Source organism: Corylus avellana, chromosome 2 (assembly GCF_965113065.1).
Source record: "Corylus avellana chromosome 2, dhCorAvel1.hap1.2, whole genome shotgun sequence".
Lineage (NCBI taxonomy): Eukaryota > Viridiplantae > Streptophyta > Magnoliopsida > Fagales > Betulaceae > Corylus > Corylus avellana.
Genome location: NC_142491.1, coordinates 14,227,197 through 14,251,911, shown reverse-complemented (window position 1 = coordinate 14,251,911; position 24,715 = coordinate 14,227,197). Strand labels below are relative to the sequence as shown.

General features: G+C 33.0%; 1 protein-coding gene across 3 annotated transcripts; it reads right to left on the bottom strand.

Moving 5' to 3' along the window:
- Positions 1-1,547: 1,547 nt before the first annotated feature.
- Positions 1,548-24,459, bottom strand: LOC132171417 (uncharacterized). Of its 3 annotated transcripts, XM_088513253.1 has the most exons (9): positions 24,171-24,459; positions 23,844-24,096; positions 23,296-23,582; positions 21,917-22,393; positions 21,659-21,811; positions 12,558-12,656; positions 7,185-7,232; positions 6,625-7,040; positions 1,548-2,301 (listed from the first exon to the last, which is right to left on the bottom strand). In XM_088513253.1, exons 1-9 carry the CDS (start codon positions 24,457-24,459, stop codon positions 1,693-1,695), a joined length of 2,631 nt encoding a protein of 876 aa, XP_088369379.1. In that variant the 3' UTR covers positions 1,548-1,692. The 3 variants fall into 3 exon arrangements, with proteins under 3 accessions (XP_088369379.1, XP_088369380.1, XP_088369381.1); XM_088513254.1 differs by lacking the exon at positions 23,296-23,582 and having other exon boundaries at positions 12,558-12,657; positions 21,663-21,811; positions 21,917-22,376; positions 23,783-24,096; XM_088513255.1 differs by lacking the exon at positions 23,844-24,096 and having other exon boundaries at positions 23,296-23,712; positions 24,315-24,459.
- Between the last annotated feature and the right edge of the window lie 256 nt (positions 24,460-24,715).

Sequence of the window (24,715 nt, the reverse complement as noted above, 5' to 3'; positions counted from 1 at the left end):
AAGTTCAAAAAATTATTTGAGTAAATCATTATAATTTAATCTCAAGATTTAAACACATTTTTCTTTCAACCATAAATTCGTATATATACGTAAAAGAAATTACTGTTAGAGGAGAAATAAAATATAATATATGTAAATTTGAACAAAAAATTTGAAACGGAAGAACAAAATCATAAGAAATAAGGACAAACAAATAAAAAATAAAATACTCATATAATAAAAAATAACTATCTTTTTTGTATACTTTCTTTAGCTACAATGAAATTCATAAATTGTTAGTTCGCTGGATTTTATGAATTTGTAGTATTTTCAGGGTGTATAGAGAGTTTTAAAGAGAGATAATATATGATATCAAAGACAATAAAGAAGAAAATAAGAGAGATTGAGTAGAAAAATTTAAATCTAAAACTCAACCTCAAAATTAATAATATATTAGATCAAAATAGTATACTTTTCGGAGCACCAAATCGATCACTTTTGTAAGAATTGAACCACAACGATTATCACATAAACGATTTTTTCTATTTCGTTTTTTTTTTTTTTTTTTTTTTTTTTTTTTGTCTAAAAATCTATTATATGGTTTTTTCTATATACATATATAGCTCCTGAGTATATATATATATATATATATATATATATATATATATATATATATATGCTATTCACTACGAATTTTATGGTTTTTGATTTTTTTTTAAATCGCATATATTAACATGTATTAAATGATCAGTTCCATTTACCTTAAGGACCGGTTCACTAATTAATAAATATGAAAAAGTGGAGAGGAAAAAAAATGATTTGTATTATTTGTTTACTTATTGGATTTGGACATTAGTAATACTCAATTTATTGAATAATTTATATATGAAAAACTCTTGAAATATAATGAAATGCTCTTAATTACGTAAATATAATGACCAATTTTTTAAGTAAAAACTAGTTCATTCTTAAAAAACCGGTTGTCTTTTTAAAAAAATAGTTAATGTCACATGTCGTAATATTAAAGTACTTCTAAGAAGGTTTTGGTTATATATATATATATATATATATATGATAGGTTCATATTTCAATTAATAGGAATTATTTACTACAGGGATGAAAATTTGATTGGAATCATTTCATGTCATCAATCCCGTACCACTGCATCTGTTACCATATTAAGTGTATATACGTATATATTTTACTCTTGTATTGTGCTTATCACATTTTTGTAAACAGTAAAAACGTAGTATATAAAGAGAACAGAAGAAAAAAAAAATTATCTTGTTATTGCCCAAAAAAAAAAAAAAAAAAAATCCTAGCTCTACCACTAAAAGGAATCAACCTAAATTTTCATAATTTGATGTTATTTTTGCTCGACTTCCAATGGATTGATTGATAAGGTACGTACAGTGGGGGACCTGCCATGAACCGGGGGTGCCCAAATGAGGTCATATGTTGTTGTGCGTGCTTCTAAGAGATTATATTTCGAACAATATAAATAAATAAATAAATAAATAAAATAAATAAATAAAAAGATTAAATGATAATTGGTCTAAAACCAGCTGAATGAATCACAAAATATGCAAAATAAAAAACAGAAAATTTATCAGCCATTAGTCCATGAAAAAGGGGGGAAAAAAAATCACAGTTTTGGCTGGTATGCCAATTCTTAGTGGAGTACGTTTACATTATACATCAAAATGAATAAAGTTATACCCATCGCTCCATTTTCTTATCGAAGATGCCTGGTCCGTAAGTTGAAATGAACAGCTCAACGAGAAGGGGAAATTGCATCAATACGAATAAGGTGATGGGTACACTTGCCAAACAAATGATAGGAATGATTATCCATGATTGTCCCTGTAGCATAATTAAAAGAGTAGCACAAAAAACTATCATCATGGTTGCAATGGAAAGGAAAAGAGTCGAAAGGCCTATAATCATCTTTTTGGGCAAGGATTCAAGGAAATCGTCTTCTGCATAGCGTGAAGTTAGGATTCCCAAAAACATCAAGACTGAAGTTGTGGCGGAAAAAAGCGACAAGGCATCAGAGATTATAAAGAGCATGAACACTTTTTCATGTAAGAATATAGGGAAGCCAGTATCTTGTGTGTTACCACCTGGAATAGTAAAGGCTGCAGCAAACATAATAGTAACAATGAGAGCGCCTACTACTGTACAAGAAGTTGCAGTGCCCTTCATCCATTTCTCTCCTTCTTTCATCAAGCCCTTATGGTTCTTCGTAAACAATTCCCTAGGAGTAAAACCATCATAGTTCCGATATTCCTTAAACCTGGGAGGGACAATACTTTCCACCTCCTGCATTGTTTATTTAAATCTTAAAGTCCCACTTTATCCCAAAAATGTTTTAAAAATTGTACTCACTCCCTAAAACTTACACCTAAATTGCAATGTTCCTAAACTTTGAAGAGTTTCAATTGATCCCCCCCAAAACTACCTAGTTGTTGCACATAGTCGTTTCCGTTAGAATTTTTCATTAAATCTGACGAAATTGAGAAAATAACAACACCCCCACATCACATAAAAAATTAAAAAAACACTATGCTGGAAAACCATGACCAAGTCGTGGGTCTTCAAGGATAGTGAATTTTTTTAAGTCGTTTGACATAATCTTATTTTTAGAGAAATGATAGGGGTATAATGGACATTTTAATTACGTTCTGTCAGATTTAACAAAATATTCTAATGGAGGGGACTAAGTGAAAGGGATAAGTAGTGTTTTGGTCAATTGCAGCATCTTAAAATTTAAGAGAACATTGCAATTTTGGTGTACATTTTAGAGGAGCAAGTATAATTTTTCAAAGAGAGAGAAAACAAAAGCTACTAATATATAAACTACAATAGTATAAAGACAAATAATTTAACCTTATAGGTTGGAAAACTAAATGTTAACATTAAAGCTCAATGCGTAGTATGACTAACTAAAACAAGAAGTAAATTATGAAGATAGGATGAATGTTGTTGCACCTAAATCTACACTAGGGTTATTGGGCCCGTTATCGAGCAATCAAGCCCATAGTCCGTTAATCTGGGTAAAAGCCTAGCATATTCATATGGGATTACTAAGAAGAAACCTAGTTTTGGAAGCACGAATACGACGCCACTTCACCGAGCTCGCATTCTCGGGAGACCATGCTCACCCGACTCGCAACATTTATTGAATCAACGATATACACAGCACACGGATATGACAGTTATGGGTAAGATATGCCCCAATCACATTAGCAACTTGAATATGGCATGATTATAGGGTCAGTTACGACCCACACTTAAATTCCACCGATGGTTATGCACTATTCTCTGGATCACACCAGCCTCAATAACCGTTATGCGCCATTCTCGGCATGATGTCAATAGCAAGAATGGTTTCCCATCGACCATAACGGTAAGAAAATCAGAATATTAACTCCTCCGTCCGTTACGCCCAGATCCCAGATCCTCCGCCCGGTCATCATCACCATCTTAATGAGTCCCACCTATAAAAGGCTCCTAAACAACTGAAACAGGTACATGATTCATACTCTACTAAGTTCTATACTGAGCTTATACAGACCCTAACTTAAGCATCGGAGGAGGTACGCACCGGCCACCACCCGGCGCATCCTCTTAATGAGTGTTGTTATTTTGCAGGAAAGAAAGAAGGCACTAGTTCAATATTACCGATCAGCCCTTGGGTCCACCATACCGGAAACTGTACCAACAAATGTCATATTAAATATTAGTTATTCAAAGTCTTAAAACTTATAAAAGGATGGGTAGCATCGTTTAACTAGTATTCTGGATATATACTTTAACTTCGATAATCTCCCAACTTGAATGCAGCCCCAATTGAACTAGCTAGCCTGTGTCTTCAACCTTTCATTTGTTGGGAAAATAACATCTCCCAAGCCTCTCACCAAACATGTTATCTTAGCAAGCCTTCAAATGAATAGAGTTTCATTAATAAGCTTACCATCAAGGATTTTACTCCAAAACCATTCCTCTTCAACTTTACTCAAGCTAAAGTTGAGCGCATGTTAAATCAAAGCCTAAGGAATGTAAGAGGTTGCCTTCTCAACCTCAACCCTCCGGGGCTAATTCTTATTGAAATTGACAATGATAAAACATCTTCTTTGAAAGAACACTTGATCGTGTTTTACCCACAAATTAACAAACAAGCAATATAAAACTCTAATTAAAAGTATTTAATTAGAGGTTATAAGCAACAAACCAAAGGCAATAATTATCATAAGATAAGATTACTGAAATATAAAGCACATAAACATCATAATCACAATATCAATTGCACATCCACAAAACAAAGATTTTGTTGACGAAGTGGCAAACCCTTTGAACATATCAAAGGAAACAATCATTCCAGGGCAGCCAAATTGAGAAAATCACTAAGTAAGTGACCCAGAATACAGGCACAAGGAAAACTTACAATCTAGTGTAAATCTCTAGACTCTGTATGACAAGAAGTTATCCCAAAAAAAAATTAAAAATTACACTTCCTCAAATTTACACTTGAATTAATTGCAATGTCTCCCAAAATTTGAAGAGTTTCAATTGTCCCCCCAAACTACCTAGCCGTTTCACAGTCCCCTCGGTTTGCATTTACCATTAAATTTGATGAAAATTAAAAAATAATAATAATAATAATATCCCCACATCACATAAAAAAACATTGTGGGAGGAAACCCATGGTCGGGCTGTGCGTCTTCATGGCCAGTTAATTTTGAAGTCAGAGCATATAATTGTATTTTTAGAGAAATGATAGGTGTATGATGGATATTTTACTCAATTTCCGTCGGATTTAATAGAAGATTCTCATGGAGATGACTAAGTGAAATGATTAGGTAGTTTGGGGGTCAAATATCGCAACTTGTTAAAGCTTGGGAGGACTTTGCAATTTGGATGTAAGTTTAAGAATGGTAAGTATAGTTTAAGAATGAGAAAAGTCCACATACTCCCATGATCCCATCAAAATACCACCTAATTGACAATGTTTTTTTTATAAGAATTGAAAAAATTACACTTAAAAAAAAAAAATAATAATAATAATAAATAAATAAAAATTTCATTTTTAAAAATAAAACAATAAAAAATTTCGTTTCAAAAATTAAAAATTTCGTTTTTAAAAACAAAATTTAAAAAACAATCATTTTTTTTTAAAAAAATAAAAATTTTCGTTTAAAAAAATTATTAAAAAAATTGTTTTTAAAAAATGATTTCTTTTTCTTTAATAATTTTTTATTTATTTATTTATTTTTTTTTTTCGAATTTATAGAGGTATTTTTGTCTTATTGAGAAATATATATGAGCATTTTTATCCCTTTGCTTGCCTTAGGGGGGACATTGATAATATTTTGGCAGTTTGGGAGAAGAATATTGTTACAATTGAAAGTTTAAAATGTACATTATCAATTGGGTAATAGTTTGAGCGGGGATGTGGATGACTAATATATTAACTTAATACCCTATTGGTTAATGACAATAGTATAAAGACAGAATTTAACCTTATAACTAAATAAATATAAACATTAAAGCTCAATACGTCATATAACTAAATGAAAAAGAAGTGAATTACGAAGATAATGCACTTAATCAGTATGATCGTTTAGATATCATATCAAATTATCAGTTAAAACGATGAGTATTATCGTTTAATCAGTATTCTAGCTAGATAGGTATACATTTGAACTTTATTTACTTTATCCCAAAAACTTGAACTTTATATATTTATTTTCTTTTGTTTGTGTTCGAAACACTAAAGCATCTACAGTCCTATTCGCCAAATAATGAAAGAATTGTGTGCAGTTAGGGTAATTTACATATTTCCTCAAATAATGAAATCTCAAATAAGTCCCTACTCCTATAGTCCTATTAATTTATATCAAACGATAATATATTTTGTCAAGGGTTTACTATTAATATGACATTTCCAAGTAATTAAATATTTTTAGCAACAAAGAAATGTCATTGAGCATAAAAGCAACAAAGAAGGGTTTACTACTAATTTACTACTCTTATAGTACTAAATTAGTAGGCATGTAACAAAGACTGATGTTGCACCACTCCATGGCCTATTTTACATCATAAAAATTTGTTTGTCCATTTAAATGCAACAACTCCAATTAAACCTACCATTTTTCAACCACTAGAGATTTTTTTTTTTTTTTTGCCACTACACGTCTCCCAAATCCTTCGTCAAGTGACAACTATTTGTAGAACATGTTTCCTCAAAATTAAGAGTCTTTGCAATTAGTAGATCTAAGAAATGCATTCAATTAGTAGTCCAACTCATTGCATTCGAAATGCATCAACATGGTAAGTACGACTCTCCACTTCAATGATCAAGACAAATCATTATATTTGATATAGTAAATATTATCGTCATTGCAAATAAAATTCCTAATTTAGATATTTTGTGCATTAATTGGACTTAAAGCACCTAAATCGCATACAATATAGCGAGGAATTCAATTCATCCCATGAATCAAAATTATCCAAACATTATGAAAAATAAAAAATAAAACAAATTTTATTTTAAAATATGAAGTTGGATTTTGTTTGTAGGCTACTATTTCTAGTAGTTAATAGTGAAAGTATATGAGAAAAGTTTGGAATGAGAGAGATTACCTTAAACCATTGTAGTTCTCTTTGCATCTGCAAAGCTGCACCTTGGATTTGATTAAGTTGAGTTAAAGCTTCTGTCCTTCCTGTCATATGTAATATGATATTGCCTTTGTCATCAACCCCAGTTGCCATACAGCTTTTCACAGGAAGCCCATATATGAGGCTAAAGATTTTTGGTTGACGATGTAGGACAGAAAATGAAAATAAGGGCATTGAGTCTTCGCCACGGACCCACAGAAGAATTGAATTTGCTTTGACTATACGAAAAACAAATTCAAAATTCCCCCTCGCGATAGAACGGAATATGGCTTCGTGAAAGTAATCAATTTCTAGACTAATTGATACTTCTTTGCACATGCAATCTAGAAGTTCGTGGGACTGGACGTTGACTAACTTCATTTCATATAAATCCTTGATTCCTTTATCAACAATCGAAACAATACAAAATTAGCTAGATTAAACTATAATTTTTTTGAAAATAAAAAAAATTTGAGATGATTTGAATTGATGTAGGCTCGACAAAGTAAGTGAGAAATGGTATTAATTGAATTGACGTAGCATACCTAAGAAGTTAAGGAGATTTGAAACTAGGTGGCGCAATAGAGCTTGCACTGCAAAATAAAAAGCAAATTTGGTCACTCATACGCATTCAAAAATTATTACCAAAACAAAATTTTTTAGTTTATGGATCGGATGGTTGATAAAATCTATTCAACTACAAATTATTGAGTTGAGTGATATTAACAAGCAATATACTAGCTTGACCATCTGTTAATTAAATCCTATGTATAGAAAATTTATTCATGAACATATCGTCCTTTTTGAATCCCTCGAATTCCACAAAAAGGAGAGAACATTCAAAGAAAACTTTCTTTTGTTAAAAAGGCTGATTTTTTTTTTTTTTTTTTTTTTTTTTTTTTTTTTTTCACATTCTATGCTTATTTGTGAAGAAACTCATAATCAAATAGAGAAATAAAGACATTAGAGGAATAGAATCAAATAGAGACAAAGAATTTTATCCAAAAGCCTACATAGTGTGGTCCTCCATAACATTTGGTGTATGAAAATTGCTTTTTTTGGTCGGAGAAACCATGTATTGTAACATAGGCTTTGGGGGGATGGGGTGATAAATATAATTACTTTAAATACCTAAGTCCACCACTAGGATAAAAGCCTTGTAGGGATACATTGTGATCTTATTACTTGATTTGAGCCTAGAAATTATTTGAATTTATTCAAATCCAATCTAATCATAAGCAAATCCCTTCCTTTAGGGTAATTGAATCTCATCAAATTCCTAAATTTAAGGTAATCAAATCCTCATTTATGATAAGGATTTCTATTGTTATCATATACTTTAACATCCCCTAAAAATCAAGGCAGAAATGCTGGAAGCTAGAGATTGAAAATAGGGTGTTTGTTTGTTTCTTTTTCTTTTACTTTTTTTTTTTTTTTTTTTTTTGGTGCTAGAGATGGCAGTATAGTAGTCGATGATGGAGGCTGGAGATGGTGGCCAGCGGTGGGGTTTGGAGATGATGGTCAGAAATTCACTAGACTTGGTGGCGTCCGAAGACTAGAGTTGGTGGCATTTGGTGACGGTGACCAGGTCATCAAAATAAGTCGACCCTCATTTTGGCCTTTAACAATAATAGGCCAAACAATGAGACAAAATATGACTATCTATAGGCCAAAATGAGGGTCAACTTGGGCCGACAATGAGTCTGGGCCATCAAACAAGACTAATGAAGGCCAGGGCGCGCTCAGGCCTCAGTCACCAAATAAGACTATCAATTTTTTCTTGCACTATTCCACGTGAGTCATTAGCATTTTCCTATGGCATGCGATGGCCTACTCACGTTGCCCGAGTCTTGATGAAATTACTTCATGGCTATTAGGGGTGTTAAGTGAGCAAGCTGCTTGCGAGCGAGTTCGGGATCGGCTCGTATAAACTCAGCTTGTACTCGACTCAATTATTAAATGAAACGCTTCGTGAACATAAATCATGGCTTGAATATTAAACAAAGCAAGCTTGGCTCGAATCGGTTAAGCTCGTGAGCAAGCTCGTATAAGCTCGTGTGTGTATATATATTAGTAAAATCTTAAAATTACATTTATATTTAAGCATTAGAAAATAAAAAATTTTAGGCCCTTCGTGATCAAAGAGAGAGAACAATCATTAAAAAGATCATGATTCAACTATAGCAAATCCAAACGAAAGGAAGAAGAATCAAGCAGAAATTATTGAGGGAGATTGCGAAAGGCAGAAACTATTAAAGAATCAAGCAGACCCAAACACTTTGGATCATTGCTTGTCTGGTGAGCGAGAGTGAGAGAGTGGGAAATGAGAGTTCAGGTGGAAGATGTGCTATGACTGATGAGGGAGATCGAGAGAGAGATGTTGAAAAAATATTTTTTTGTAGGGGGCGTTGTTCCAATGCAGTCTGAATACAACATGTTAACTTGTCCCACTTTCTTTTGCACAAGCCTAGAGACATTAGAGGAATAAAATAAAATACAGACTAACAATTTTACGAGCGGTTTGGCGTTAGATGCCTAATTAATGCTATGCATTACCCTCCAAAAGCCTACGTGGTGCGGTCCCCTATAAGATTTGGTGCATGAAATTTTTTTTTTCTTTTGTTGGAGAGACCATGTCACATAAGCTTTGGGGGGGATGGCGGTGAATCCAGTGAGGAATATAATTACTAGGGCCACATTGTGATTTTATTACTTGATATGAGTGTAGAAATTATTCAAATCCAATCTAATCATAAGCAAATCCCTTCCATTAGTGTAATTTAATCTCATCAAATCCCTAAATTTGGGGTAATCCAATCCTCATTTATGATAAGGATTTCTATCCTTATCCTTATCCTTATCATATACTTTAACATCCCCTAAAAATTATGGTGGAAAATGCTGGAAGCTTGAGATTGAAAATAAGGATGTTTGTTTGTTTCTTTTTATTTTACTTTTTATTTTATTTTTTGTCAGAGATGGCAGCAGCTAGCGATGGAGGCTGAGATGGTGGCCGGCGTTGGGGTAAGGAGATGATGGCCAAAAACTCACTGGACTTGGTGGCATCCGAAGACTAGACTTGGTTGTGTTCGGCAACGGTGACCAAAGATGGACCTTTAACAACAATAGAGCAAACAATGAGCCAAAATTTGACCAACTATAGGCCAAAATACCGGTCAACTTAGGCCGAAAATGATCTGAATCATCAAATAAAACTATCGATTTTTTCTTGCACTATTCCACATAATTCATTACCATTTTTTGCCTCGCAGCGATAGATCACACTACAAGAGTGATAACCTCAAAATTCAGTCTAAAAGAATTGAAAAAGAAGCATATTAACAAAGAGGCTATAGCCAGATCTAGACGTCATGCATGGCCTACTCTAAAGGCTAGGTGTTACAAATTGCTTATCATTCAAGAAAGCCAGGCATTTGCCTTGGCTTTACAACAAGTGCAAAATGAGAGAGGGGGTGGGGGGCACCGTGGGCGCCCCTCCAACCAATAGCTCGTGTATTTCCTAAGGCATGCACTTTCCTACTCACATTGCCCGAGTCTTGATAAAAATTACTTCATGGCTATGAAGACGAAGATTAATGTGCATGTTCTTCTTGGTTCATCGTATAAAATGGTGAATCAAGGGGAATTCTAGACATTTGATCCCTCGTTCTATCAATTGTGACTCACTCCTGGTGGTTAAATTAATAGCCTCAATCAACATGTAAACAGTTTGCATGCAATTTTTTTTTTTACTGAGATTATGTCATAAATCCCAATGTTTTTATTTGTATGACAATCTAGTTTATAATGAATAAAGTAATTATTTACTAATTTATTTAATTGAACAAAATTGAGCATTTGGGATATAACCTTTTACATGCTTATTTTATTATTTATATTGTGCAAGCAAATGGTCCTTAGATTACATTAAATATTGTCTATGGTGTGAGTAATGATATTATCATGCAAGATCTTAGTGTAAGCAATTTCATTTAAGGAATGTCTCTTATGTCACATATATTATTGTGATTATAAAATATGTATAATTACGTTCAGTGATTTATTCCAATTAAAGCTTATTCTATGAAATCAAATATTCTGAATTAAATTGTCGATTTAATTCTTGTGGAAACAAATATTTGAATTCATTACTGATTTTATTTTGAAAAATCAAATAAGCTGTATTGATTATTTATTTTTATTTTTATTCCTTGATGGGAGGAATAATTAAGGTAACAACTCTAATTGAGGGTCTTTGACTTACCTATAAATAAGGCCTGTGTATTCCATCAATTGACACTTACTGGTAGGCATAGGTCAAAAGAACCTCTAAATATTTTTAGTTTTTCATATTTTGTTTCTGTGAAGCTATTCCTCAATTAGCTTGAGCAAAGCATGGCTAGAAGTATTTATATAATTATTCATTTCACTGTTAATTTTATTTTCAATTAGCATTTAATTATATATTGAATTCTTACACTTAGATCAACCACTTTCGTTTGTGTATAGTGTTTTGGGATCATCTCTCTCTCTTATGGCCAGTTTCTCCTTACAATTTTTTTTAAAAAAACTCAAATAAAAAATTTAAACAATACAACTCGAGCCAAACTCGAGCCAGTACTACTCGCTTAAGCTCAGCTCGTTTATAGCCCTAATTATCAATTTTCTTAATTACATGATTATGTATTTTAATGTTGCAAAACATTTTTATAAAACTTTGAGTTCACAAAATGGAAAATTGCCTTACATGTGATTTTATCTCACTAAGTTGTTGACTTATACTTGATTTTCCTTTCCACCTATGAAACATAATTTTTTTTTTTTGCAATTACTCAGTCGTTAATTGGTGAGCCCTATGAGACAATATGTACTTATGAAGGATATAATCAGGCTCATCTTTGAGAAACTAGACTTAAAGTAGCTCCAAACCATGTGGGATAGAAATGATGGCAAGCGAAGCGAGATGATCGAGATTTTTTATCTAATTTATCTTCTTAGGACTCGACCTTGATATTTGATGTTTATTTGAGATTTTTAACATGTTTGAAGTTTCCTTTACTTATTGATGGTTTGAGGTTATTTTGGGAATTGTAACACTTTGGATTTTAAGTTATTTCTCTGAAAAGATCTATTATTTTCTCTGGATATTTAATGATTAATGAAATTACTTGGATATGCCATCTTGTATTAAGTTACAATTACTTTTCGCTGTTTATTTTATACAAAGTAAACTAGTTAGATACATTCCTCGAAACTTATTTACATTGTGAATAGGTCTTGGAAAGCGCGACGAGTTAACCACAGGTTAGTTAATTCAAGGGTGTTACAAGTTGAGGTCGAGCATGACAAACACCACAAAGCACATAGATTCTTCCATTTTTCCTAGTTCTGCATAGCCGAAGGTATGAATTGTTTAAGGCAGGGAAGCGTTCAGCAGAGGAATGTGGTGGTTGCGGAGAAGAGGAGGTGAGGTTGTGGGTTCTATTCTAGGAAGGAGAAATTTTTTTCGATGGAAAATATGGTGAAATCCCTTTTAGTACTCTACTTTTTTGTGTTTGTCTTTTGTTGGAGGGCAAAAAGAATCTCATTTGTGTCAAAATTGGAATATCACACAAATTGTAAACAACATATTTGTAACTATTGTACATTAGTAGGAACATTTAACATATTTTGTACAAGGATGCGACAGTGTGATTTTTTCATATATTAACTTAATTTTTTTTTTTTCTCTTGAGATATGTCATATTTGACGTTTCATTTAAGGACAAAGTAAATTTTTTCATTGATTGTTCAAGGCAAGACATGATTTTATCATTAAAGTAATTATCACAAGAGAAAATTATGAAGTTGTCCAAAATATTATTCTTACTCATACAAGCGAAATCTTAGGGGAAAAAAAAAAAAATTAGGCAACATACTTGATCCGATGATTTTTACTTCATTGCTTTGACGTTTTTGTAGGTTTCGAATGTCCAAACGAGTTTCCTTGATGGCACCAGTAGGCTCAATGTGTATACCTTTCATCAAAAAAGGCCAATGAATCTCAAGTAAGAATTTGGTAATAGTTTTAATACATATAATTTTTCTTTTTAGCAACACAAGAGATTAAGGGGAAATTTCACTTACACTCTCCCGAAATATAAGAGATTTTCATATCTTTACCTCGAAGTTAAAAAATTTACAATATTAGTATCCCGTATTTCAACCTCTTTTAATTTTACTATTTTTTGCTAAATTACCCAAATGCCAAAGTTTTTTTGTTTTCTGAAAAAAAAAAAAAAAAAAAAGCAAAGTGGAATTTTAAAAAATAAAATAAAAAATGCTTTGGACTCATCAACGGCTTGGCCAACATAAAAAATTTTAAACTTCGAGGTTATGATTGCAAAACCTCTTATATTTTGGGGAGTATAAGTGAAGTTTCCACAAAGATTAAATAAATAACTCATAAATTTGGCTTTATCATATAGTGTGTTACAACATTTGAAAAGTAATACAAATAGCACTGGATATAAGGCTATAAATGCGACCAAGACCATTTTCAGAAATAAATGCTCGTTATAGTTTCCTATGGCATGCATGATAAACTAAGGCCTCGTTTGGTTCGCGGATTGTCTAGTCCATTGGAAAAGGATTAGCTACCACTGGGATTAGCTACCACTGGGAATAAATTAGCTAGTCCTATTCCTTTGTTTGGTTGTAACGCTGGAATAGACTACCTAATCATATTCCTTCGTTTGGTACAATGCAATATGTTGGTGAATGGAATCGTATTGTGATCTTATTTCCTAAAATACCCTTATAATATAAATACAATTTATATTATTAAGGACTTAGAGAAACGATACAGAGAATCAAAAGAAAAAAAAAAAACTGAGAAACATTTGGGTATATATACATATACATATATATATATATATATACACGCTTGAACAGGTATGAATAACCTATGTTCAGCGTGTGTGTATATATATACATGCTTGAACACAGGTTATATATATATATATATATATATATATATATATATATATATATAACTGAATTAAAAATCAAATTGAGAAAGTATAGAGAAAGAGAGATGGAGAAACAGAATAAAAAAAAAAAAAAAAAACACTGAGAAACGTTATGGAGAAAAAAAAAAATCCAAGAAATAGAGAGATAATGAAATAACCAAGAAACAAAGAAGAGAAATCGAAGAGAAGAGAGGGGGGGGAGAGATACCTTGCGCAGAGAAGATAGATCGTTGCTCTTTGAGAGATGGAGATCGTTTTGTGGTCTCCTTGAGAGACGTGAGTGCTAGAAGGGTGGGATTTTTGTGGGCAATTTACAAGATAATTTTAATCCCGCAGGAAAGGATTAGCTAAGCCACTCGTTTTTTAGTGGCTTAGCTAATCCTGTGTGTATAGGATTAGTAATCCCAAGGGAATAGACTATTCCCAGGAATAGAGTGTTACCAAACAAAGGACTAGCTATAGCTAGTGTTAGCTAGTCCAATCCAAGCGTCTAATTCGCGAACCAAACGGGGCCTAAGTATTTCATTTCGGTGTCTTGGAGGCTACCTTTTCCTACTTTTTTTTTTTTTATATCCTTTTTCTTTTTTGCATCCTTTTTCTTTTTTGCATTCATGACACATAGACACACACACACACATATATATATATATATATATATATATATATATATATATATATATATATATATATATATAGCCCTCTACTAGGGGACCTTTCGGTTTTTGTCTTGGTGGCAATTATCAGGTAGACAATCTGGTTAGGCTAGTTTTCATTTAAGAGAAAGAGTCAAGCCCAAAACTCACACTAATTAGTAGTGGTGTCAAAAAATACCGGGAAATCGGGGATCCGGTTCTGGTTCCAGTTGGAAAAAACTGGTAACCGGGTACCCCGGTTCCGGTTTTTGGCACCCGGTTATAACCGGGTAACTGTGTGCATATATATATATATACAAATTTTGTTTTAGACCCAATATCTAAAATAAGCCCAAATACAAATTTTTCTAACAACTGGTTATCCGGTCCGGATAAACGGTTACAAATCGGAATCGGCTGGTTAACCGGAAACCGGTTACCTGGTTTTGGTTTCCCAAAATCAATAACCAGGTACTGTAGTTCCGGTTCTCGATTTTGGCCAATAACCGAAAATCGGGACCAGGTTAACACCCCTACTAATTAGGTTAGCTGGTGGCTACCAAAGTATTTTAGGGCTGCAAAAGGACTTAAGCTCAAACTCCCACAAGACAATAAAACCCACATAAATACAATTAACAATTGTAATATTTCGCCCGTTCACTAATATCAATTACATCTCTAGCAGTAACGATACTTGCAATATAACAATAATGAGTAGCAATGAAAATTCAATATTAACAACGAAGGAACAATAATGCCAGGTATACATATGAAATTAGGAAATGACGGGGTGAGTAATAGAGTGAGGATGTGACCAAATAGTTTTGTGACAATAATCAGTGTCACTTTGAGCTAACTTCTGGCAATAATTCGATTAAGCTAGCTACTTGCTTCCCGCGAGTTGTCTCTCATAGTTATGTAGTATTGTATGCATGTGGGGCGTTGTTCATGTGTGTTGTGTGTTATATTGCATATATGCTTGTTTTTATACATAAGGGTTTCTAGTTTGAGTGCTTGTTAGGTTTTTCGGGTTTTTTGGGTTTTGTGGGTTCTTCTTGTTGTTTTGTTTGGGTTTTTATTAGGTACTTTTTGTGTATACTGCATGTATACTTAGAGGCACCTTACGCCTTTTAATCATATTTTCTTACTTATATATGAAAAAAAAAAAGAAGAGATTATTTTCTTAAAACATTGTTTGATAAGCTGTTTATATAATGTTTGTTTATGTGGGAAACCGCATCAGGGTTTACCCCCAATAGGGGCGAACTTTTTATAGTCACTCACACGCAAAATTATGGCAGCCCCCTCAATGATAAGGCAACCGTAAAAATTGTAAGTGCATGTGGGTTAGCTATGGAAGGAATAGTCGGGTTTTTTTTTTTAATTGATTATTTTCTACTTTTATTAATTTACAGGCCGAGATGGCCGAGGAACCCCCATTGCGGATGAGGATGATGCGCAAGTGGGAGATGTATGCAGGGAGAGGCCACCAGGTGTCTTTTCTACCACTATAGAGTTGCATTTATTTTGGGATTTTATTTCGCAATCTGATTGCTTAGTTTTGTAACACACTTGAAGACGTAGAAGTTTTTAACCTTTCGTTTAAGTTATGAGTTGTGTTTAAGATTAAGGTTGAGTTTTAAGCTACAAGAGAATGATTCGGGGGTTGGGCTTGGTTTAGATTAGAAAATACTTGACATGGATATTTTGAATGCTGCAATTTGGTCGTGAAGGGATTTTGTAGCACACCCGTATTTTGAATGCTACAGGTTTTGTTTGGCCAATTGTTTGGTTTGGTTTGGTTTGGTTTGGTTTGGTATCCTGCAAATATGTGTGTGAAAATGTTTTCATGCTAATAGCCGAGTATCCTTAACACATTAACTTTTCTAAGTTGTTCGCGAAGGGATCGCCTTTTGAATACATACTGTGTTTTCACTTTTATATGAAAACATGATTGTATTTTGTTGCCTTACTTTCCATGCGTCTTTTCATATGGGTAGATTACAAGCTAAATGAGGATCGGGGATGCTTTATTGATAACAATGAGTGATATCAATCCCTTCAACGATGGCTATTGAAGGGTTACTTGGACATATTTATGCTGCTTTATTGAATGATCTTCTTGATATTTAGAATGATATGCATGTATTGATTAAAGGGAAAAATTCACTTTATCCCCCTAAGCTTCAGGAGTTTTTCAATTTGAATCCCAAAGTTTAAAAATTGGCAATGTACCCCCCTAATATTTAAAAAATTTTCAATTTAAACCATCCGTTACTAATTTCCGTCAAATGAGACGAAAATCTATGAAATTACGTAATTAGCCTCAGGTTTTTTTTTAAAAAAAATTCTGTCCAATTTAAAGAAAATTAGTAATGGAAGGTTTAAATTGAAAATTTTTGAAACATTAAGGGGGTACATTGCCAATTTTTAAACTTTAGGGTTCAAATTGAAAAATCCCTAAAACTTCAGGGGTAAAGTAAATTTTCCTCTTAATTAAATGTTTGGGCATGCTTTATGTTATATTTTATTTTGTCAGTGTATTCGTGTATTTTAGACAATGATTATGTTTTTATATTGCATTGATCGAGTACATTTATTGAAACTAGTTTATATGAAAGTAGTTGGAGTTTTATTAGACTTGTGTGATGTTATATTTGCTTTGATTACTTATTCCATTTTTTTATTAATAAAATAAGTTAAAATCGTTTTTTATAAATGACGTTAATTTATAGGTCAAAATTCTCGTCGTTTTCCTCATAAAAATTACGGTATACATTTGTACATCGTTTTAGTACAAAACAATGAGAATTTGTTATATTTTTCATTGCTTTCCTTCACAACGAGAATTTTTGGTTCTCGACATTGGGTTTCACAGTAGATGAAAAATGACAAGAAAAGAACCATTGGTTGTTGTTAGGGGTCTAATAATAGAGGTATTTTATGATTAAAATACCTTAGGATAATATGTTATCTTTATAGATAACATTAGAAGTAGGGATTAGAATTTAAATATTAGTGATAAGTATTATCATTAGAGTAGTTTATTCTATTTAGTCTTTTTATTTTCACTATGCATTGTAATTGTCTATTTAAAAACATCAAGCTCATTATTAAATGAATAAGAAAATTAATCTCAAACCTGGTTTTTAGGTTTTCTCAAAATTTAAAAGGTCTAGGTTCCCTTAGAATTTAATGTCTAGGTTCTCTTATAACCTAAAATCTATTTCATTACGTATTCATGTAACATTTTGGTATTAGAGCAATCAGGTTGGTTGTTTTCTACAACAATCAATGGTCCATGGAGGATTCACGTCTTGATCGACTTAAGCAAAAAGTTTCTAGTCTCAAGACTATGTTCGAAGGCTTTCTCAAGAAATCAATTGAACAAATGAATGAGTAGATGGGAGTGATGGAAAGGATGGAGAAAAATATCGACAACCTTCTCTCAATCAAGGGGTTTGATGGACAAAAAAATGAAGTCGTCGTTCAACCATTCCGCCACCATCCAATCGCACCAACGGTTATCATATTGTCTAGCACCGTTCAACCACCCCCAGCCTTTGCCTCCAAAGGGTGCCATCACTTAGACCCAGAAACCATAGCGGTGGCGATCCATCAACCACTACGCCTTACACCAATGAGTCATCGCTCATATGAGTTGAAGCAAAATATAGAAGATCTGAGATTTTTGCCAAAGATTGGAGATGTCGTGCGTGTAGATGTGGAAACAATTGGTGCTATTGTGGCTAATAGTACGACCATTGGTATAAATCCACACTCGGAACGACTGCCTAGGAAGCGTATGAAAAGTCCGGAAACTATGGATATGTCCAAATTTGTAGGACCTTGAGGACAAGGTCCATTTTAAGGGGAATGGAATGTTATGGGTCTAATAATAGAAGTATTTTATGATTAAAATACCTTAGGATAATATGTTATCTTTATAGATAACATTTGAAGTAGGGATTAAAATTTAAATATTAGTGATAAGTATTATCATTAGAGTGGTTTATTCTATTTAGTCTTTTTATTTTCACTATGTATTGTAATTGTCTATTTAACGACATCAAGCTCATTATTAAATGAATCAGAAAATTAATCTCAAACCTTGAGTTTGAAAAGGGTTTTTAGGTTTCCTCAAAATCTAAAAGGTCTAAATTTCCTTAGAATCTAAGGTCTAAGTTTCCTCGGAACTTAAAATCTATCCCATTACATATTCACGTAAATTATTAATGTTGTTTAGAGAATGATGCAAAACATGGATTTTGTTTAGTGTTGGTGTTGTACCAAAGGTTCAACAGCCTATAGGGACGCACAAATCTCACATTAAGAGGTGTAAAGGTACAAATAGGCAATACAAAGGACAATTATGACCGCTAATATTTATTAATATTATATATTGAATTTCTCATCAGCATGGTTTCTATTCTATTCTAAACTGAATTCAGTGCTTAGTTCGAGTGTAGCCTTTGTCAGTACGAACGGAGATCAAATAGAAGAATTGGAGGTCAAATAGAAGCCTATTGGCATTCCCGTAAAGGAGGTTAAAGTAGAAGAATTGTCCAAATGTTCTACAAAAGTTTTATAAATGTGAATAACTTATAATTTTTAATTTTTCTATAGCGGATTGATTTCCTCGTTTTGGCTACCTCATAGTGGTTTTACTTTTGAAGAACTCTTCAAAAAGTTTCAACTTCGTCACCAAAATCCTTGTGGTGATTATGTGGTGATTGATATTTTTTTATTTTTCTTTATTTCGCTGTTGAAGAATTTTTATTCTCTATTGTGATGCATAATTGAGTGTTGGTTATGATTGATAATTTTTAAATTATGTATTATATTGTCAACACCTATTCAACCACCTTCTAGGTGTTGTTTGGAGGCTTGTTTTATATTTTTACTTAGGTTATATTTTGAGTAAGACATACCATTGCGATTAGGCGTTGACAGATTAACCGTTTACACCTACCGATTGCAACTAAACTGACATTAACCGCTTACCGCCAGAAGTTTGTCGGTAATCGGTTAAAGATTTTTGTACCAACATCGGTTCGGTTCGGTTAATCGGTATAAATATTTTTTTGTTAGTTAACCGAATTAACCGATAATAAGTACTCTTTTAGTAGAATGAAGATTACGAGGGCATTAGCTAGGTTTTTTTAGTGGAACATATTAGTTGGTGGATTCTATGACCAATTTATTAGTAGAATATATGGATGATAGAATCTTATTAAGTTAATTAATGAGCCCATTTAAAATTTGTTTGGTTCAATAAGCCATTTTAGCCCAAAAAACAATTTGGGCCTCCAAAACAATCAATTTTTGACCCAATAAAAAAGCCCACGGTTAACCAATTAACCGAACAATTTTAACTGAAATATCTGTTTAACCGAAACTTTTGAAATAAATCATTACCGAGATGTAATCGATGAATTAACTAATTTAACTGACAATTTCGGTTAACCGAAACAAAAATGGCTCTACTTAACCGAACCTGACCGATACCCTCCCCTAATTGCGATATTACAATTCATATCAATATTTTCTTTCTGTATTCCACTATATTTTTACTCCGATTATTATTGCTAAATGTACTACTTCGAGTTAATTACAAGTTAATTAAATTTTGAACACTACAAGTAACACTTTAAGTTACTTTCCATAGTCAATTAATTTTTGAGGCATTATAGGGTGACCGACCCTCCATAATAGAAGGATAGTCGGGTGATCAACCCTCCATATTCGATTGTTGGCTAGGTTATCGGTTCTCTATATAGGTTGGGTGACCGACCTCCATGATAGAATAACAATTCGGTCTTGGGCCCTCATGATAATATACCGGCTGGGTTGTGGGCCTTCTATGACAAAATATGATAGGGCCATTGGTGGAGATCTTGTGGCCCTCTTTTGTTGACATTTCCTACCAAAATTGTGGTCCAACCTTAGTTGGCCTCCTCCAAAAAAAAAATGAGCACGCCCCATGGGCTATAAGAAGCAAAATGTCCCTCAACACCCTCATGGGGCATTGAAAGCATAAGTGATCAAACTTACTTTTTGGGAAATTACACTTAACCCCCTCCCCAATAGAGATTACCAAATAATTTGCTAGGTTTTTTCAAAACTTAAAAAGTTGCGATGTGGGGTAGTTTTAATCTATTAGCTGGCTTTTAGTTACCTCTACCATTAAATTTTTTAAGTTAACTTACACATTTAACATGTGTAATGTCTATTATACCCCATAAAATCTATAAAACTACAACTATGCCCTTAAATTTTTGTTTTAAAAAAACTAAAATAAAAAATTCAGGAAAGGAGTAATTTTTCACTCTTTTTTTTCCTTAATATTTTATTTCATGACAGGCAGTTTTGTCAATTTTCCTCTCATTTAGGATTTAACAAAATTATCTAATGCGGGTAACTAAAAGGGGTGATAAATTGAAACTCCACGTTACAATTTTTTAATACCAATTGCTTGTTAGTTCAGGTGGCTTAAGTATAGTTTTCCCCTTAGTTTTTAGGTTACTCTATTACTCGATCGATTTTATAATTTTATTTGCATTTAATGTTGTTCAAATATCAAATATGTACCGAAAATAGTAGGGAGTTCATTAAAAAAAAAAAGAAAAAAAAAGGAGGAAATAGTTGCGAGTGGGCATCGCACCATATTTTTTGGCTCAACATATTTCCATACAATACGCCAAGATTTCATCATTTAAAACATGGGTTTGGTTACGCTATTAAGTGTAGCTAAAAAAAATTGAAAATTACTTGGCCACATTTATATTACTTATGCGAAACACACAATTTTTTCATTTGTTTATTCTTACAAGATTATGTTAAAATAATTAGATAATGTCTATTTTTTAAAAAATAATTAAATAATCTGTTTGTATAGTACAAAATTCACTCATTTGAAATCAGTTATTAAAAAATCACAATTTTTTTTATTTTATTTTATTTTATTTTTTAATCTTTACTTGAAAGGTTAAGAGTAATAATAACAAATAATTATATTGTTATGTGTGTTGTGTTACATTTGGTATCACTTTCTTTTGTATGTATAAAAATATGAAATTATTATTAGAATGTATGAATTTATAGTTCCGAGTTAAATTTATTTATGTAGATATTTATTTATTTTTAGGAATGTATGTTCATATTTCAATTGATAGGAATCACTTGCTAAAGTATTAGGTAGCTTACTCCTTCACTTGGAAAGAAAAAGAATTGAAGAAGATCTGATTTGGGAATCCATTATTGGATGATGTTATATATAATCTTTATAGAAATTATATCCAACCTAGCTAGCCGTGTGCATAAAACCAGAAAGAATTTTAATGAGAAGCAATACGAGAAAAAGAGATTGGCACTAACAGTAGTTGTAGATCCATCGTTTCCAAAACACGAGCCCATCTCCACTCCGGAAAGCATTTGGCATATCAGCCAGAGCATACAAAGGGGACGAACCTACTCTGTCAAGAGCAAGTACCAAACGTGGATACTTTCGAATTAAATCCAAAGCAATATCTGTTGTGCGGTGCCAGCGGCGTAGAGAAAACATTGAACAAAATGGGAATTAATTATATATATTAATTGCGAATATTTCAAATCATCAGAAACTTCGGTTCTTACCTAAACTTCGGTTATATATAGCCCAGGTACAAACTGTAGCACCATCGACTCCTCTTTCTGGCATTAGAACCTCCAATGGGGTGAGAGAATAGAGATATCGAGCCAATTCTATATGCCCTTTGAAAAGAGCCTGACAAACTGGAATATCTTGATTCGAATCTTTATAGCGGAGCAAGTTGTTGTTCTTTCTAAGCATGCATGCAGCCATCCTGTAGTTTTCAGCATTAATTATACGAACCAGAGCTGTGCTACCAAAGATATTTAGTATTGCCAAGTCTTCCTCGGACATTAAATCCACTAACTTCTCCACTATATCTTCATGCCCAGCCTTAACAGCTAAGTAAAGAGCTGTCTCGCCCAAATTTGTGATTTTTGCAGCCGCTGCATCCGGTTGGCGCTTAAGGAACTCCTCTGCAGTGTTCCAATCACCACTTTCCATAGCCTTCTTTAAGGCCTCATACTGAACATAGTCGATGCCTGCAAAGTTTTTTTTTTTTTTTTTTTTTTTTCTTTCGTTTTCAAGGAATGATAGTGAAATGAAGGCATTCTGACATCAATATGACAACTATGACTATCGGATGTTCTTTTCTTTCCATTTTAAATTTCAATATTAACTTAACATGTAAAGGCCATTAGAATTAGCACCAATAAGAAGCATGCCAAGTCAAGACAAGTGAGATACCTGCCTAAAATTTCTTTACATATAACATCAGAAACTTGGAAGGAAAAAATCTTCCTCTTTGTGTGTGTTTGTGTATACATATATATTGTGCACCATCAACAAACTATTGGATTTTTTACGTAGTTATCATATCAAACTAAATTGATGGTTGAATTGAAAAAAATCATGTAAGCTGACTAATTTTTGGTTAGATAGTTTACTGGGGAAAATGCAGTTTACCCCCCTGAAGTTTCAGGAGTTTTTCAATTTTAACCCAAAAGTTCAAAAATTGGCAATCTACCACCCTGAAGTTTCAAAAATTGACAATTTAAACCTTCCGTTTAATTTTTCCGTTAAATTGGACGGAAATTTTTTTTAAAAAGACTGAGGGTAGTGATGTAATTTCACAGATTTCCGTCCATTTAGACGGAAAAATTAAACGGATGGTTTAAATTGCCAATTTTTGAAACTTCAGGGGGGTAGATTGCCAATTTTTGAACTTTGGGGTTAAAATTGAAAAACCCCTGAAACTTCAGGGGGTAAACTGCATTTTCCCCTAGTTTACTATACCCTGCAATAAAACCAATTAGAATCCATTGAACTACTGATTTCCCAAAAATAAAAAATATTTTTGATTTTTCTCTTAATCTTATTATACATTAAGAATGTTTTAGCATATATATGCACCGATGAGAGAGAGAGAGAGAGAGAGAGAGACCTGAGTTGAACTTTTTTCCCAACGTATCCCAAGCGACTTTTGCTGAACTAATCCCAATAATCTCAGACAATGAGTCTGGTCCACATGAAATTTGGATTACATGCAAGGCCATGGAATTCTTCTTACTCCAAGTCTTAAAAACAGCTTCATCATCTTCTTGCTTTGGAGGTTGGGTGGTTGCTTCAATTATTTCCCAAAGATGATGGGCCATCAAATAGGTTCTTACCCGAACACTCCAATCTACATAATTATGTTTCTCAAGAACATGAAGAAACCATTTTGCCAACCTATCCCAAGCGACTTTTGCGGAACCAATCCCAATAATCTCAGAAAATGAGTCCGGTCCACATGAAATTTGGATTATATGTAAGGCCATGGAATTCTTCTTACTCCAAGCCTTAAAAGCAGCATCATCATCTTGCTTTGGAGGTTGGGTAGTTGCTTCAATTATTTCCCACAGGTGATGGGCCATCAAATAGGTTTTTACCCGAACACTCCAATTCACATAATTATGTTTCTCAAGAACATGAAGAAACCTTTTTGCCAACCTATCCCAAGCAACTTTTGCTGAACCAATCCCAATAATGTTAGAAAATGAGCCCGGTCCACATGAAATTTGGATTATATGTAAGGCCATGGAATTCTTCTTACTCCAATCCTTAAAAGCAGCTTCATTATCTTCTTGCCTTGGAGGTTGGGTTGTTGCTTCAATTATTTCCCAAAGATGATGGGCCATCAAATGGTTTTTTATCCGAACACTCCAATCCACATAATTATCTTTCTTAAGAACTTGAAGAATAACTGCACTCAAAAGCAAGCTTTGTTTGAGCATGGATGTGCATTTTTGAGAGAGGGAGAGAGAGAGAGAGAGAAACCTTCCAAAGTTTTCCATGCAATTTTAGCGGAACTAATCGTCCTAATCATAGACAATACGTCCGGCCCGCATGAAACTTGGAGCACATGTAAAGCCGTGGAATTCTTCTTACTCCAAGCCTTGAAAGCAGCTTCATCATCTGCTTGCTTAGGAGGTTCAGTAGTTTCTTCAATTATTTCCCAAAGATCTTGAGCCATTAAATAGGTTTTTACCCGAGCACTCCAAACCACGTAATTATGTTTGTTAAGAACGTCAAGAACAGCTGCACTCAAGCCATCCTTTATTTCCATGTTAAATCTGTCTTTATATATCAGAATAAATGGTGTTAGAAGCACCTTAATGAAAGACAATAAAAGGAGGATGGGCTACCTACAGTAATAATATGAATTTCTTATTCATAACAAAAAAAAGAATTCCTTGATCGATGGACGTCCCTAATCCCCTTGAAGACTATTAACTGATGTTTAAGCATTTGGTACTTCTTTCTAATAAATATTGAGTAATGTTGTGTGCAAGACTCTTATCCCCCAAATTAGTTTGTCTTTT

What these genes read in the sequence shown, in the direction of transcription:
- LOC132171417 (XM_088513253.1), bottom strand. Translation starts at nt 24,459, where the DNA reads ATGGAAATAAAGGATGGCTTGAGTGCAGCTGTTCTTGACGTTCTTAAC. An exon ending in GCAAAAGTTGCTTGGGATAG is followed by an intron (nt 23,583 to 23,843) that starts GTTGGCAAAAAG and finishes CGCTTGGGATAG; the next exon opens with GTTGGCAAAATGGTTTCTTC. An exon ending in AGTAAAAATCATCGGATCAA is followed by an intron (nt 7,233 to 12,557) that starts GTATGTTGCCTA and finishes TTTATTTTGCAG; the next exon opens with TGCAAGCTCTATTGCGCCAC.